Here is a 17,049-nt window from a genome sequence, read left to right as displayed (position 1 = left end):
GAAGAGGTTTCCAGGTACTTACTACAATCCTCTGTGCTTGGAACTCAGTATGCCAATAATTAGTGAATAGTATATTGCAGCATACAGATTTTCAAGAAAAAAAAAAAGTATAGGTCCAGGTCTAAAGGGATAAGCTAACCGCCCCCCAAACACACAACACACACACACACACACACACACACACACACACACACACACACACACACACAAAAGATTTGAGAAACTGAGAAACTGAATGTGTTTCTCCCCACATTCCAGGGAGCATATATGGAGAACACACACAGGGGGGTGTGGGGGGGAGCAGCAAGGGAGAGAGAAAGAGAGGAGCAGACAGACAGAGCCAGAGCCAGAGCCAGAGCCAGAGCCAGAGCCAGTGACCAAGGTAAATAGAGACACAGAGAGAAAGAGAAACTGAGAAAGGTCCAGAATAGTGAGGGGAGTGTCAGTGTTCAACACCAGAGACACGTGACTCTAATCAAGCCAACTTTGTATCAAACGGGGAGAGCTGGGCTAGTCACTCCCCTCCACTCCACCTCCTGCAATATTGCTCCTGTGCCTTAGCCACAGCGCTTGGTAGAGGGGCTGTGGTCGCAGGATCTCTTCTCTCTGCCCGTGTCCAGAACCAATCTGCTATCATGAGCAGCCACTCACCCCCTGCATCCAAAGGAAACGACAGCAAGAGGTTCAAGGGGGACAGCAGGGGCATTGAGGGCTCCTCGAGAGTGATCCACATCTACAGACTGCCAAGCAGTGTCACCGAAAGAGAGGTTCTCTTTCTGGCTCTGCCATTCGGGAAGGTGTCCAACCTACTGTTTCTGAAGGAGAAGAACCAGGCCTTCATGGAGATGAACACAGAGGAGGCCGCCAACACCATGGTCAGCTACTACACCTGTGTGACTCCTGTGCTGCGTGGGCAGCCTGTCCACGTCCAGTTCTCCTGCTACAAAGAGCTCAAGGTGAGAAGATCCCGCAGGAAGGAGGGTGCCTCTAGCCAGGAGGGTGACCCGAGGCAGGCAGCTGCCTCCAGCCAGGTGGGTGCCCAAGCAGGCCAGGAGGGTGCCTCCAGGCAGGTGGGTGCCCAGCCAGGCCGGCCAGCTGAGAAGTCAGACCAGGCAGGAAATGTGGCCTGGGCCGCCCCTGCCGCTGCTGGGGACACGGGGAGAGTGCTGGCCGGTCGAACCCCTGTGCTCAGGATCCTTGTGGAGAACTACTTCTGTCTCGTGACCTTGGAAGTGCTGCACAAGCTCTTCTCCAGGTTTGGCACAGTTCTGAAAATCATCACATACAGTAAGAACAACCGGTTCCAGGTGCTGTTACAGTATGCGGACCCGCTGAGTGCCCAGCGTGCCAAGCTGTTCCTGGATGGGCAGAACATCTACGACGCCTGCTGCACACTGCGCATCACCTTCTCTGGGTTCACTGACCTCACAGTCAAGTACAACAACGACAAGAGCCGCGACTACACGCGCCCGGACCTGCCCTCGGGGGACAGCCAGCCCTTGCCAGCCCAGAACAGGGCCTCAGCCCTCGGTGTGCCTGTCGCGATCTCATCTTCTTCCTATGCAAGCACTGGGTTACCTCAGACCTTCGCGATTCCTCAAGCTGCAGGCTTTGCCTATGTTCCAGAAGTGTGTAGGGCCCCGGCGCCCCTGGCCGTGCCAGAAGTGGCTGTGGCAGCGGTGGCAGCTGGACCAGAGAGCCAAGTCATCACCTCGGGCTCCCCAGCTCTGGCGAATGCTGTCCTCCTCGTTGCCAACCTCAACCCTGAGAAAGTCACTCCCCAAAGCCTCTTTATTCTGTTTGGTGCCTATGGCAACGTGCAGCGGGTGAAGATCTTGTACAAGAAGAAGGAGAACGCGCTGGTGCAGATGGCAGATGGGAGCCAGGCTGAGCTGGCCTTGAGGCACCTGAACGGGCACAAGCTGCATGGCAAGTCTCTCTGCATCGTGCGGTCCAAGCACCAGAGCGTGAAGCTGCCCCGGGAGGGCAAGGAGGACCAGGACCTCACCAAGGACTATGTCAACTCCCCACTGCACCGCTTCAAGAAGCCCGGATCCAGGAACTTCCAGAACATCTTTCCGCCCACTGCCACCCTGCACCTCTCCAACCTGCCCACCTCGGTCTTGGAGGAAGACCTCAAGAAGCTCTTCTCCAGTGGCGGGGGTTCTGTCAAGGCCTTCAAGTTCTTCCCAAAGGACCGCAAGATGGCGCTGATCCGTATGGGCTCGGTGGAGGAGGCCATACAGGCCCTGGTGGAGCTGCATGGTTATGCCCTAGGCCAGAGCCACCACCTTCGAGTCTCCTTCTCCAGGATCACCATCTAGATAGAGGACCCTGCTGGGCTCGCTGCAGACAGCTTCCACCAATAGAGCAAAGGACACTTGAAAAGCCACTGGAGCGACCTTAGCACAACAGAGATTTGCCACTGTCTTGAGACAGAGAGAGAGACAGAGAGAGAGAGAGAGAGAGAGAGAGAGGGAGGGAGGGAGGGAGGGAGGGAGGGAGGGAGGGAGGGAGACAGACAGAGAGAGAGAGAGAGAGAGAGAGCAAGCGCCAGCGCGCAGCAGCAGCTTACCTGATTTTACAAGGACTGACTGTGGCCACCTTGCTGGTGGGGGCAGGCCTGCCGCAGCCAGCCCCCTTTGACCTGGGAAGGAGCTCCAGACACACAGGTGCTCTGGACTCTCTATACCTGGCATGGCACTTTCCCGCCCTTTTTGAGACCTGCCTGCCCCCACACAGCTACTGCTCTGGTTTGCAGGGGAAGTGGCCTCCAGAGACTCATGCCTGTGAACTCCTGGTCACCAGCTGGTGGCACTCTTTTGAAAGGCTGTGTGCCCTTAGGAGGCAGACCTCACTGGAGGAGGTGAGTCACCTGGAAGGGCCTTGAGGGTTTGGAGCCTGGCCCCACTTCCTCTGCTTGCTCTGCTGCTTCCTGACTCCACCAGTGATGCCAAGGGCCAGCCTCCTTGTCTTGTTCCTGCTCCTGTGCCTGCCGCCATTGCTTCTGCACCAAGGTGGGATGTACCCTGCCCCCTTCCTCCTTTCTGAGAGGGGATTTGTTCTTAAAGGATGAGAAAAGGAACGAGGCGGGATGAGATGTGGGGAACATGCGCTGTTCAGGGCTTGGAAGTGGTCTGGGGGAGGAATGTGGCAGGGTTGAGAACTTTGCCCTGGCAAGGGCCTAGAATGCTCAGGTAAGGGCTTCGGGGGCCATTCCGGTAGTTTGGAAGGCCAGGATGCTGAGAGCAATGCAGGCAGTGGAGGCCCAGCTTGCGACCTTTCAGAGGGGCATAAGACGCCTCTGGGAACTGGGCTGGAGGCCCATTCGTGTGAAATTCTGGCAGAGCCTAGCTGCACTTGGCTTGTGCCCTGAGAACGTGAGTGAGGCAGAATTCAAAAGTAACGGGGTCCTCAGTTGGTTGGGAGAAGCTTGGGGACAGGCTCTGTCGGAGTTACTGCTCAATGCGCTCACACAGCTCTGCAGAGACAGAGCAAGGAGTAGAGCAGAAAGGTGTGAAAACTCTGCAGATGGTCAAGGACAGCAGAGAGTTCAAAGTTACCGAGCAAGCACGGCTGTCCTTGTTAAAGGAATTAGCCCCAGTAGAGAGAAGCCTTGTAGTCTATACTGGCACGATCGGAAAGGTGCCAAGAGGGCAAGGCCGTGCCCTCTGAAGGCTGTGACTTATCAAAGTACAGAGGTGTGGGAAAGGAGAGGCATGGATCGGCACACCGCTGAGGGTGTCTCCTGCTCAAAGAGACAACCTCGGACAGCCATTTGCTCTGACTGAAACCCCTCAGGTGGACAGAGATGGGTCTCAGGGTATGAGACGACAGGACATCTCAAGCTGGTGTGGCAACAGCCTCCACCTGCTGCTGGCTTTGCAAGCAGGCAAAAGTGCATGGTTAGGGGATGATAGAGCTTTGGGTCAAGGGTCCATGAAGCCACTGAAACTAGGCAAAGTGTGGCAGGACCATATTCCCCACAAGGAGGCCTCCAGGTTGCTGCTGTAAAGCCGCGGAGGCCAAGCCTAATTTACAATAGAGACCGCAGGATGCAGGGGATGCCAAGAGCATGGGCCATCCCACTGAGACAAGATGTGGGTTCAGAGTGGAGCCAGCCCGAGATGGGGACTGCCTGGGCCCCAGCTGGAGGACCGGGCTACGCCAGAACTTTGGAAGCAAGATGGTTCGTTCCCATAGGAGCCCCCAGATAACGGACAAGAAGCTGCAGCATTCCCTCTCCTGGATTTCCATCTTGGTTTGGCCTCATCTTTCTTTGCCATGTCCCCATGTTTACTCTATGCCATTGCATGTTGGTTGGAAATGTATAAATCTCCTGTTTTTGATTTTGCAGGGGCTAACAGTTGAGAGATGGCCTTGAGTCTCAGGAGAGACTAGTACTCCTGAACACCGTTGGTTGGAACTGTTAATGATGACGGGTGCCTTTGGAGTTGGAATGGGTATAGTTTGCATTAGGAAGTGGCCATGAGACCGTGGGGGCCAGGGGCACAATGTAGTGGTTAGAATGTATAGGCTCGTGGGGTTGAATGCTCGTTCCTGGGCTGGTGGCACTCTTTTGGAAGGTCGTAGAACCTTCCCGAGGTGGAACGTTGCTGGAAGAAGGGAGTCAGTCGGGCCGGGTCTTGTGCTTCCATAGCCCAGGCCAACTTTCTCGTCCTCTCTCTGCTTCCCAGCTGTGATGCGGAGTGGTGAGCCTTCTCACACCACTACCACCACGCCTTCCCTGCTACAATAGACTGTATCCCCTCAGACTGCAAAGACAATAAACCTTCCTTGCTTTAAACTGCTTCTTGCCGAGTATTTGATCGCAGCAGTCAGAGAGAGAACTCATATTGTTACACACCCATGTTTACCCCCTGAGCTGGCTAGCCACTGAGGCTGGCTGGGCTCTCCCCCAGGTGAACTTGTGCTCCTGCTTGATGGCTGGGGTGAGCAAGGACTTGGGGCAGTGGTTCCCAACCTGTGGGCCACGACCCCTCGGGTGGAATGACCCTTCCACATGGGCCACCTAAGAGCTCACAGATATTTACGTTCTGATTCGTAGAAGTAATATAATCACAGTCATGAAGTAGCAACAAAGTAATTTGATGGTTGGGGGTCACCACAACGTGAGGAACTGCATTGAGGGGCCACAGCATCAGGAAGGTTGAGAACCACTGTCTTAGGAGTTGGGAAAGGCAGCAGAGTCTCAGAGAGACAGCTCAAATGTCCACATGCTATCCTGTCAGCAATCGTTCCTCAAACTGTTTGCCACTGCCCGGGTGTAAATAAAGCAAAGGACCGTGTCAGGCTTATCACTGTTAAGTTAAAGGTGAACCAGAGGCAGGGGCCCAGATGACACAATGATGAAGACCAAACAGATGAGAGTAAATACTACCAGCTGTGCCTCCCTGACCCAAAGTTAACAGAGCGAAAAGGTAAGTTCATGGTAATAAATGGGGTGAGCTATCTATCTCCTATCTCAAACACGCATCCTGGCTTTCTGGACCGCACAGGACGGCCTTAGCCGACTGCATAGTTGACGGCGCGACAATAACAGTGAGGTTAATTATTTTCTTCTTTGGTTGGTCCTAGGAAGTGGAGCAGACTCGAGGCTCAGGTCATCCTAGGCAGAATGAAGAGTCTGTGCCCCCACTTTAATCCATGGCCCCAACGGATAAAGCCTTGGGGTACCTGCGCCCTTCTCCTCTCCTGGTGCATCCATCTCTGACACTCCAAGGTGGAGCTCTCTACTTGAGCTTTGTTAAGTTAAAGCTCAGGTATCCTTTCCTGTGCTCTCTGCCCCATTCTCTGGGAATGTGGAAGCAATGCTGATTTCAGGCAACTCTACTCAGTGGCTGAGGTGTGATTCCTGCAATGAGATGTAGGTGCAGAGGCTCAGATAACTAATGATGTATTCACACAGGGCATGATGTCCTGGCCTACTTGGTGACTAGAGGCTCTCTCTCCTTCTTGTGTCTGTCTGTCTGTCTGTCTCCCCCTCTCCTTCCCGCCTCTCCCTCTCTCTGCACCTCCTCACCCCCTCCAACTCATTACTTTGGCCTCTCCAGGTCCTGAATGTTTTCATTTTTCTTGCCCACTCTCCCCGTGGTTCCTTTACATCAGGCCTCCACCTGCTTCCTCGCCCGCTCGTTCCCCTGGCAAGGGGCTCCTCCGGTGGCACCTCCTGACAGCAAGGCTCTTGTTGTGGTTTGGTGTCTGTCGCTGTCACGAAACAACATGACCAGAAGCAACTTGGGAAGGAAAGGGTTTGTCTGGCTTGCACATCCTGGGCGGTCCATCATCGAGGGAAGGCAAGGCAGGAACCTGAGGTGGGAACTTCAAGTTCCTTGAGGTGGGAACTGAACAAAAGCCGTGGAGTAACGCTGCTTAGTGACTTGCTGCTCCTGGCTCATTTACTTTGCTCCCAACCTAGGAATACCTGCCCGGGGATGGCACCGCTTACAGTGGGCTCGGACCTGCCACGCCAACCATTGATTCAGAAAATGCCCCACAGACCTGCCTGCACACCAGTCTGATGGAGACCTTCCCGCAGCTGAGCTTCCCTCTTCTCAACTGACTCTAGCTTGTGTCGAGTTTACAAAACAGTAACCAACAGAGCTCCGCTCTAGACGACTCCATTTCCTGGCCTCCCCTCACTGAAAGCCATTGGCGCTTGCTGCCTGTGCTCTCTCCCTAGGCCTCTGCCATTCTGGCCCATTCTCTCTCCACATCCCCAGGATCCTCTAACCCCATGGGCCACTCAGCCAACACTGGGGAGCGCTCCTTTGTCTGGATCCTCCTCATGCCCTGTGGCCCTGCGGAGTTTCTCTGCTGGTGGCTAGCCTGCTCATGAACAGCCCCATAGCTACCTCTTCCTCCAGCCCTGTTCCCTGAGAGCCTGTGTTAGACTCTCTGACCTTGCCAGCCTGGCACTTGACATTCTTTTTTCCACCTAGCTCCCCAGTCAGCTCGGAGTGACCCTCCTCTGCTTGCTTGTCTCCCTATCTGCAATTGGACTCACTGGACTGGCTGACTTGGGGGACACAGGCTTTTCCTGTTCTTCTCTTCTTCTTGACCATGACCATCTAGCTACTTCCACATTCTGGTGTTGTTTCTCAAATAATGTAATTTGTAAATGAAAGACCTATAAAATCAGTTATATGGGAGATATACTGTGTTGTTATTGTTTTGTTTTGTTTGTCTGATTTGTTTTTGACTGTAGTGTTGACACTTGTAGTGTTTGATCACTAATACTTCATTTGTGATGGAAGTAATATTTGGGACTACTATCTTATAGTGCTGAAATGTCCTTGTGTTCACTTGTTATCACTTACCTGCTCTTTTCCAAATTATTAAATTTACTCTTTTCTTTTTATAGGCTTCACACCTGAGTTAACTTTACCTTATGTACTTGTCCCATTAGACATCTGTGTTAGTGACATCGTTAGACACAAGTGTATAATGGGGTGTTATAATTTATTCTAAAATGTACAAATAGCAAATTGGAAGAAATCAAATGTTTTCTCTTTGTTAGAGACGAATACCTTGTAGTATAAATGGGTATGACACAGTTAAGGACTTCTTTAAATGCTAGGTTATAGAATGTTGCCCATTTCAGAGAACCATGGGACATAAATGGGAGATTTGAAACTCAAAAGCAACAAATAAGGGATGGTGACTTTCCCCCTGTCTTTTCAATATGCTTGTTACCTCCCAGTATTCTCGGAGACTTTAAGGTATGAATGAATGCCTCCTGTAGTTTGGTAAGGTACAAAGCACACTGGGAGGAAAGCCTCCTTATAAATGGGACACTGTACTTCTTTGGGGTGCTGCCTTCTTTTGTTGACACTCTCTTGAGAATGATGCTCTTCCGTGCAAGTTGGGAAAAGGCCAGTAGGGATGCCATTGGCCTTCTTTTAGTCTCATGGGTTAGCAGGTATACAAAGCCAAGGTATCGGGAAGGACTGGTCCCCAGGTAGACAATGCATACTGCATTGGAGAAGATACTCTTCTGCATCAGGTAGGCAATGTACTGTGAGAGACAATAGGTAGTGAATCTGTAGAAGACGACTCTGGGGAAGCCTCTTCCCCCATGGACTCTGCCCATTCCCCTATCTTCCAGAATGAGGAACCAGTCATCTATTCCCAGGAGCCACCTTTGTGACATATTCTTCATGATTGAGATGGTTTGGGCAACCAGGCAGGTATCTCTGTATGTAAAAGCACTTGTCACTAAGCCTATCACTTATTTGGATCCCCAGAAGCCACATGGAGAAAGAAGAGACCTAACTCCCACATTCTATCCTTTGATTTCTGTAAGCACATCTTCATATGTGTGCGCGCGCGCACACACACACACACACACACACACACACACAAATAAATGTAACACCCATATTTTGAGTTCCAGCTTCTAAAGAAAAACATTTCATCTTCTCATATGTGACTGGGTAAATAGTCTGAAGTGTTTAGGCTTTCATAACTTTAAAAGAAATCTAAGGGACTGGGGAGAAATTTCAGAGGTTAACAGGTCTTGCTCTTCCTTCAGACAACCATAGCTTTGTTTCTAGCACCCACTTCCAGCAGCTCACAATTGCTTATAAATCCAGTTGAACAGGACATGATTAAACAGTGACTAATCTTATTAAAGAAACAATTCCCCGTTGCTGAACAACAATTAACATGTATTTGATTATGTGTACAACCATAAAGTGCTTAATAAATAATGTACATGGTTTCCATGATTCAAATATATTTCATTAAAATAAGCTGTTTAATTTGTAAGTGTTTTGGATTTTCATTTTGTTTTGAGACAAAATATCAGTAAGTAGCTAAAGCTGACTGGAAACTCACTAGTCAGTCTAATCTCAAATTTGTGACAACTCTGCTGTCACAGTCTCTCAAGTCCTTGTATTTCAAGAGTCCATCTATCCCATAAATTTCATATGTATGTTTATGTATGTATGTATGTATGTGTGTGTATATATATATATATATATATTGTGTGTGTGTGAGAGAGAGAGTTGTATCTTTCAGTTTGTGTGTGTTTGCATGTGCATATTTATATATGTGGTGTGTGTGTGTGTGTGTGTGTGTGTGTGTGTGTGTGTGATGGTATATATGTGTGGGTCAAGAATATAATCTAAGATGTCCTTCCTCAGGTATCTTTCTTCCTCACTCCCTTCCTTCCTTTCTTCTTTTTTTCAGAATACATTTCGTTTTTATTATTAAGAAAATTTCTATTCATTTTACATACCAACCATAGATCCCCCTCTCTTCTCTCCTCCCACCACCCCCAGCTTTCCCCACAACCCAACCTAACTCCCATTCCCATCTCTCCAAGGCAAGGTCTCCCATGGGAAGTCAACAGAGCCTGGTCCATTCAGTTGAGGCAGGTCCAAGTGCCTATGGTGTAACACCTTCTGCAGCCTTGGTTCAGGGGGAAGGGGCTTGTACCTGTCTTCCTTTATTCTTTTCTTCCTTGCTTTGTCTTTGAGAAATGGGCTCTCTGTGACTGAGGACATGTTAAGTAGGCTCAGAAGGCCAAGGATCTGCCTGTCTCAGGCTCTCAGGGGCTAGAAGTACAAGCAGGCACCAACATACCAGGTATTTTTAAGAGGAATTTTGAGTATAAGACTTAGATCTTTCAGCTAGCGAAGCAAAAACAATGTACTGTCTGAGCAGTCAACAGCCCTGTTGGTTTAGAGTTCATTCCAGTACTATAGAGGCCCTTTTCAGAAACTTCCTTTACATGTAAAAACCTGGAAATATTTTACCAATATTTTTCTCTAGCAGCTTCAGATTTACATTAAGCTAGTCCACCAATATTGAATTGAGGTTTTTCTTTTACTTCAGGGAAAAATGTAAGATTGTACTCCCTTCTTCTGAATATATATATATATATATATATATATATATATATATATATATATATATATATATCCAGCAGCACTATCCCACCAACTCAGATGATACTATAACTTTAGAAATTATTCTCTAACAAAACTTCTTGAATAATACATCAAAATGCAGGTTTTGGTTTTGTTCACTGTATATCAATATCAGAACAAACATTTATTCCTAAAACAAAACTCTATGTTAGCATATTAAATCATTTTAGACAAAAAAGAGTTTACTTTCGATTGAACACTGTATATCTCCCATATAACTGATTTTATAGGTCTTTCATTTACAAATTACATTATTTGAGAAACAACACCAGAATGTGGAAGTAGCTAGATGGTCATGGTCAAGAAGAAGAGAAGAACAGGAAAAGCCTGTGTCCCCCAAGTCAGCCAGTCCAGTGAGTCCAATTGCAGATAGGGAGACAAGCAAGCAGAGGAGGGTCACTCCGAGCTGACTGGGGAGCTAGGTGGAAAAAAGAATGTCAAGTGCCAGGCTGGCAAGGTCAGAGAGTCTAACACAGGCTCTCAGGGAACAGGGCTGGAGGAAGAGGTAGCTATGGGGCTGTTCATGAGCAGGCTAGCCACCAGCAGAGAAACTCCGCAGGGCCACAGGGCATGAGGAGGATCCAGACAAAGGAGCGCTCCCCAGTGTTGGCTGAGTGGCCCATGGGGTTAGAGGATCCTGGGGATGTGGAGAGAGAATGGGCCAGAATGGCAGAGGCCTAGGGAGAGAGCACAGGCAGCAAGCGCCAATGGCTTTCAGTGAGGGGAGGCCAGGAAATGGAGTCGTCTAGAGCGGAGCTCTGTTGGTTACTGTTTTGTAAACTCGACACAAGCTAGAGTCAGTTGAGAAGAGGGAAGCTCAGCTGCGGGAAGGTCTCCATCAGACTGGTGTGCAGGCAGGTCTGTGGGGCATTTTCTGAATCAATGGTTGGCGTGGCAGGTCCGAGCCCACTGTAAGCGGTGCCATCCCCGGGCAGGTATTCCTAGGTTGGGAGCAAAGTAAATGAGCCAGGAGCAGCAAGTCACTAAGCAGCGTTACTCCACGGCTTTTGTTCAGTTCCCACCTCAAGGAACTTGAAGTTCCCACCTCAGGTTCCTGCCTTGCCTTCCCTCGATGATGGACCGCCCAGGATGTGCAAGCCAGACAAACCCTTTCCTTCCCAAGTTGCTTCTGGTCATGTTGTTTCGTGACAGCGACAGACACCAAACCACAACAAGAGCCTTGCTGTCAGGAGGTGCCACCGGAGGAGCCCCTTGCCAGGGGAACGAGCGGGCGAGGAAGCAGGTGGAGGCCTGATGTAAAGGAACCACGGGGAGAGTGGGCAAGAAAAATGAAAACATTCAGGACCTGGAGAGGCCAAAGTAATGAGTTGGAGGGGGTGAGGAGGTGCAGAGAGAGGGAGAGGCGGGAAGGAGAGGGGGAGACAGACAGACAGACAGACACAAGAAGGAGAGAGAGCCTCTAGTCACCAAGTAGGCCAGGACATCATGCCCTGTGTGAATACATCATTAGTTATCTGAGCCTCTGCACCTACATCTCATTGCAGGAATCACACCTCAGCCACTGAGTAGAGTTGCCTGAAATCAGCATTGCTTCCACATTCCCAGAGAATGGGGCAGAGAGCACAGGAAAGGATACCTGAGCTTTAACTTAACAAAGCTCAAGTAGAGAGCTCCACCTTGGAGTGTCAGAGATGGATGCACCAGGAGAGGAGAAGGGCGCAGGTACCCCAAGGCTTTATCCGTTGGGGCCATGGATTAAAGTGGGGGCACAGACTCTTCATTCTGCCTAGGATGACCTGAGCCTCGAGTCTGCTCCACTTCCTAGGACCAACCAAAGAAGAAAATAATTAACCTCACTGTTATTGTCGCGCCGTCAACTATGCAGTCGGCTAAGGCCGTCCTGTGCGGTCCAGAAAGCCAGGATGCGTGTTTGAGATAGGAGATAGATAGCTCACCCCATTTATTACCATGAACTTACCTTTTCGCTCTGTTAACTTTGGGTCAGGGAGGCACAGCTGGTAGTATTTACTCTCATCTGTTTGGTCTTCATCATTGTGTCATCTGGGCCCCTGCCTCTGGTTCACCTTTAACTTAACAGTGATAAGCCTGACACGGTCCTTTGCTTTATTTACACCCGGGCAGTGGCAAACAGTTTGAGGAACGATTGCTGACAGGATAGCATGTGGACATTTGAGCTGTCTCTCTGAGACTCTGCTGCCTTTCCCAACTCCTAAGACAGTGGTTCTCAACCTTCCTGATGCTGTGGCCCCTCAATGCAGTTCCTCACGTTGTGGTGACCCCCAACCATCAAATTACTTTGTTGCTACTTCATGACTGTGATTATATTACTTCTACGAATCAGAACGTAAATATCTGTGAGCTCTTAGGCGGCCCATGTGAAAGGGTCATTCCACCCCAGGGGTCGTGGCCCACAGGTTGGGAACCACTGCCCCAAGTCCTTGCTCACCCCAGCCATCAAGCAGGAGCACAAGTTCACCTGGGGGAGAGCCCAGCCAGCCTCAGTGGCTAGCCAGCTCAGGGGGTAAACATGGGTGTGTAACAATATGAGTTCTCTCTCTGACTGCTGCGATCAAATACTCGGCAAGAAGCAGTTTAAAGCAAGGAAGGTTTATTGTCTTTGCAGTCTGAGGGGATACAGTCTATTGTAGCAGGGAAGGCGTGGTGGTAGTGGTGTGAGAAGGCTCACCATTCCGCATCACAGCTGGGAAGCAGAGAGAGGATGAGAAAGTTGGCCTGGGCTATGGAAGCACAAGACCCGGCCCCACTGACTCCCTTCTTCCAGCAATGTTCCACCTCGGGAAGGTTCTACGACCTTCCAAAAGAGTGCCACCAGCCCAGGAACGAGCATTCAACCCCACGAGCCTATACATTCTAACCACTACATTGTGCCCCTGGCCCCCACGGTCTCATGGCCACTTCCTAATGCAAACTATACCCATTCCAACTCCAAAGGCACCCGTCATCATTAACAGTTCCAACCAACGGTGTTCAGGAGTACTAGTCTCTCCTGAGACTCAAGGCCATCTCTCAACTGTTAGCCCCTGCAAAATCAAAAACAGGAGATTTATACATTTCCAACCAACATGCAATGGCATAGAGTAAACATGGGGACATGGCAAAGAAAGATGAGGCCAAACCAAGATGGAAATCCAGGAGAGGGAATGCTGCAGCTTCTTGTCCGTTATCTGGGGGCTCCTATGGGAACGAACCATCTTGCTTCCAAAGTTCTGGCGTAGCCCGGTCCTCCAGCTGGGGCCCAGGCAGTCCCCATCTCGGGCTGGCTCCACTCTGAACCCACATCTTGTCTCAGTGGGATGGCCCATGCTCTTGGCATCCCCTGCATCCTGCGGTCTCTATTGTAAATTAGGCTTGGCCTCCACGGCTTTACAGCAGCAACCTGGAGGCCTCCTTGTGGGGAATATGGTCCTGCCACACTTTGCCTAGTTTCAGTGGCTTCATGGACCCTTGACCCAAAGCTCTATCATCCCCTAACCGTGCACTTTTGCCTGCTTGCAAAGCCAGCAGCAGGTGGAGGCTGTTGCCACACCAGCTTGAGATGTCCTGTCGTCTCACACCCTGAGACCCATCTCTGTCCACCTGAGGGGTTTCAGTCAGAGCAAATGGCTGTCCGAGGTTGTCTCTTTGAGCAGGAGACACCCTCAGCGGTGTGCCGATCCATGCCTCTCCTTTCCCACACCTCTGTACTTTGATAAGTCACAGCCTTCAGAGGGCACGGCCTTGCCCTCTTGGCACCTTTCCGATCGTGCCAGTATAGACTACAAGGCTTCTCTCTACTGGGGCTAATTCCTTTAACAAGGACAGCCGTGCTTGCTCGGTAACTTTGAACTCTCTGCTGTCCTTGACCATCTGCAGAGTTTTCACACCTTTCTGCTCTACTCCTTGTTCTGTCTCTGCAGAGCTGTGTGAGCGCATTGAGCAGTAACTCCGACAGAGCCTGTCCCCAAGCTTCTCCCAACCAACTGAGGACCCCGTTACTTTTGAATTCTGCCTCACTCACGTTCTCAGGGCACAAGCCAAGTGCAGCTAGGCTCTGCCAGAATTTCACACGAATGGGCCTCCAGCCCAGTTCCCAGAGGCGTCTTATGCCCCTCTGAAAGGTCGCAAGCTGGGCCTCCACTGCCTGCATTGCTCTCAGCATCCTGGCCTTCCAAACTACTGGAATGGCCCCCGAAGCCCTTACCTGAGCATTCTAGGCCCTTGCCAGGGCAAAGTTCTCAACTCTGCCACATTCCTCCCCCAGACCACTTCCAAGCCCTGAACAGCGCATGTTCCCCACATCTCATCCCGCCTCGTTCCTTTTCTCATCCTTTAAGAACAAATCCCCTCTCAGAAAGGAGGAAGGGGGCAGGGTACATCCCACCTTGGTGCAGAAGCAATGGCGGCAGGCACAGGAGCAGGAACAAGACAAGGAGGCTGGCCCTTGGCATCACTGGTGGAGTCAGGAAGCAGCAGAGCAAGCAGAGGAAGTGGGGCCAGGCTCCAAACCCTCAAGGCCCTTCCAGGTGACTCACCTCCTCCAGTGAGGTCTGCCTCCTAAGGGCACACAGCCTTTCAAAAGAGTGCCACCAGCTGGTGACCAGGAGTTCACAGGCATGAGTCTCTGGAGGCCACTTCCCCTGCAAACCAGAGCAGTAGCTGTGTGGGGGCAGGCAGGTCTCAAAAAGGGCGGGAAAGTGCCATGCCAGGTATAGAGAGTCCAGAGCACCTGTGTGTCTGGAGCTCCTTCCCAGGTCAAAGGGGGCTGGCTGCGGCAGGCCTGCCCCCACCAGCAAGGTGGCCACAGTCAGTCCTTGTAAAATCAGGTAAGCTGCTGCTGCGCGCTGGCGCTTGCTCTCTCTCTCTCTGTCTCCCTCCCTCCCTCCCTCCCTCCCTCCCTCCCTCCCTCTCTCTCTCTCTCTCTCTCTCTGTCTCTCTCTCTGTCTCAAGACAGTGGCAAATCTCTGTTGTGCTAAGGTCGCTCCAGTGGCTTTTCAAGTGTCCTTTGCTCTATTGGTGGAAGCTGTCTGCAGCGAGCCCAGCAGGGTCCTCTATCTAGATGGTGATCCTGGAGAAGGAGACTCGAAGGTGGTGGCTCTGGCCTAGGGCATAACCATGCAGCTCCACCAGGGCCTGTATGGCCTCCTCCACCGAGCCCATACGGATCAGCGCCATCTTGCGGTCCTTTGGGAAGAACTTGAAGGCCTTGACAGAACCCCCGCCACTGGAGAAGAGCTTCTTGAGGTCTTCCTCCAAGACCGAGGTGGGCAGGTTGGAGAGGTGCAGGGTGGCAGTGGGCGGAAAGATGTTCTGGAAGTTCCTGGATCCGGGCTTCTTGAAGCGGTGCAGTGGGGAGTTGACATAGTCCTTGGTGAGGTCCTGGTCCTCCTTGCCCTCCCGGGGCAGCTTCACGCTCTGGTGCTTGGACCGCACGATGCAGAGAGACTTGCCATGCAGCTTGTGCCCGTTCAGGTGCCTCAAGGCCAGCTCAGCCTGGCTCCCATCTGCCATCTGCACCAGCGCGTTCTCCTTCTTCTTGTACAAGATCTTCACCCGCTGCACGTTGCCATAGGCACCAAACAGAATAAAGAGGCTTTGGGGAGTGACTTTCTCAGGGTTGAGGTTGGCAACGAGGAGGACAGCATTCGCCAGAGCTGGGGAGCCCGAGGTGATGACTTGGCTCTCTGGTCCAGCTGCCACCGCTGCCACAGCCACTTCTGGCACGGCCAGGGGCGCCGGGGCCCTACACACTTCTGGAACATAGGCAAAGCCTGCAGCTTGAGGAATCGCGAAGGTCTGAGGTAACCCAGTGCTTGCATAGGAAGAAGATGAGATCGCGACAGGCACACCGAGGGCTGAGGCCCTGTTCTGGGCTGGCAAGGGCTGGCTGTCCCCCGAGGGCAGGTCCGGGCGCGTGTAGTCGCGGCTCTTGTCGTTGTTGTACTTGACTGTGAGGTCAGTGAACCCAGAGAAGGTGATGCGCAGTGTGCAGCAGGCGTCGTAGATGTTCTGCCCATCCAGGAACAGCTTGGCACGCTGGGCACTCAGCGGGTCCGCATACTGTAACAGCACCTGGAACCGGTTGTTCTTACTGTATGTGATGATTTTCAGAACTGTGCCAAACCTGGAGAAGAGCTTGTGCAGCACTTCCAAGGTCACGAGACAGAAGTAGTTCTCCACAAGGATCCTGAGCACAGGGGTTCGACCGGCCAGCACTCTCCCCGTGTCCCCAGCAGCGGCAGGGGCGGCCCAGGCCACATTTCCTGCCTGGTCTGACTTCTCAGCTGGCCGGCCTGGCTGGGCACCCACCTGCCTGGAGGCACCCTCCTGGCCTGCTTGGGCACCCACCTGGCTGGAGGCAGCTGCCTGCCTCGGGTCACCCTCCTGGCTAGAGGCACCCTCCTTCCTGCGGGATCTTCTCACCTTGAGCTCTTTGTAGCAGGAGAACTGGACGTGGACAGGCTGCCCACGCAGCACAGGAGTCACACAGGTGTAGTAGCTGACCATGGTGTTGGCGGCCTCCTCTGTGTTCATCTCCATGAAGGCCTGGTTCTTCTCCTTCAGAAACAGTAGGTTGGACACCTTCCCGAATGGCAGAGCCAGAAAGAGAACCTCTCTTTCGGTGACACTGCTTGGCAGTCTGTAGATGTGGATCACTCTCGAGGAGCCCTCAATGCCCCTGCTGTCCCCCTTGAACCTCTTGCTGTCGTTTCCTTTGGATGCAGGGGGTGAGTGGCTGCTCATGACAGCAGATTGGTTCTGGACACGGGCAGAGAGAAGAGATCCTGCGACCACAGCCCCTCTACCAAGCGCTGTGGCTAAGGCACAGGAGCAATATTGCAGGAGGTGGAGTGGAGGGGAGTGACTAGCCCAGCTCTCCCCGTTTGATACAAAGTTGGCTTGATTAGAGTCACGTGTCTCTGGTGTTGAACACTGACACTCCCCTCACTATTCGGGACCTTTCTCAGTTTCTCTTTCTCTCTGTGTCTCTATTTACCTTGGTCACTGGCTCTGGCTCTGGCTCTGGCTCTGGCTCTGTCTGTCTGCTCCTCTCTTTCTCTCTCCCTTGCTGCTCCCCCCCCACGCCCCCCTGTGTGTGTTCTCCATATATGCT

At 51.8% G+C, this 17,049-nt stretch overlaps 2 protein-coding genes across 2 annotated transcripts; one reads left to right on the top strand and one right to left on the bottom strand.

The window, feature by feature from the left end:
• The first annotated feature begins 502 nt into the window (after window positions 1-502).
• On the top strand, window positions 503-2,469 carry LOC118573804 (polypyrimidine tract-binding protein 1-like). Its single transcript, XM_036174205.1, has one exon. It carries the CDS (start codon window positions 636-638, stop codon window positions 2,322-2,324), a length of 1,689 nt encoding a protein of 562 aa, XP_036030098.1. The 5' UTR covers window positions 503-635; the 3' UTR covers window positions 2,325-2,469.
• A 12,388-nt stretch (window positions 2,470-14,857) lies between these two features.
• LOC118573805 (polypyrimidine tract-binding protein 1-like) lies at window positions 14,858-16,812 on the bottom strand. Its single transcript, XM_036174206.1, has one exon. It carries the CDS (start codon window positions 16,677-16,679, stop codon window positions 14,991-14,993), a length of 1,689 nt encoding a protein of 562 aa, XP_036030099.1. The 5' UTR covers window positions 16,680-16,812; the 3' UTR covers window positions 14,858-14,990.
• Window positions 16,813-17,049: the final 237 nt, after the last annotated feature.

Source organism: Onychomys torridus, chromosome X (assembly GCF_903995425.1).
Source record: "Onychomys torridus chromosome X, mOncTor1.1, whole genome shotgun sequence".
NCBI classification, from domain to species: Eukaryota; Metazoa; Chordata; class Mammalia; order Rodentia; family Cricetidae; genus Onychomys; species Onychomys torridus.
Note: the sequence above shows the minus strand (reverse complement) of the source record. Positions and strands in the feature narration are given on the sequence as shown.

Excerpts from the sequence above, each read along its gene's own strand:
- LOC118573804 (XM_036174205.1), top strand. The coding sequence starts at position 636 with ATGAGCAGCCACTCACCCCCTGCATCCAAAGGAAACGACAGCAAGAGG.
- LOC118573805 (XM_036174206.1), bottom strand. The coding sequence starts at position 16,679 with ATGAGCAGCCACTCACCCCCTGCATCCAAAGGAAACGACAGCAAGAGG.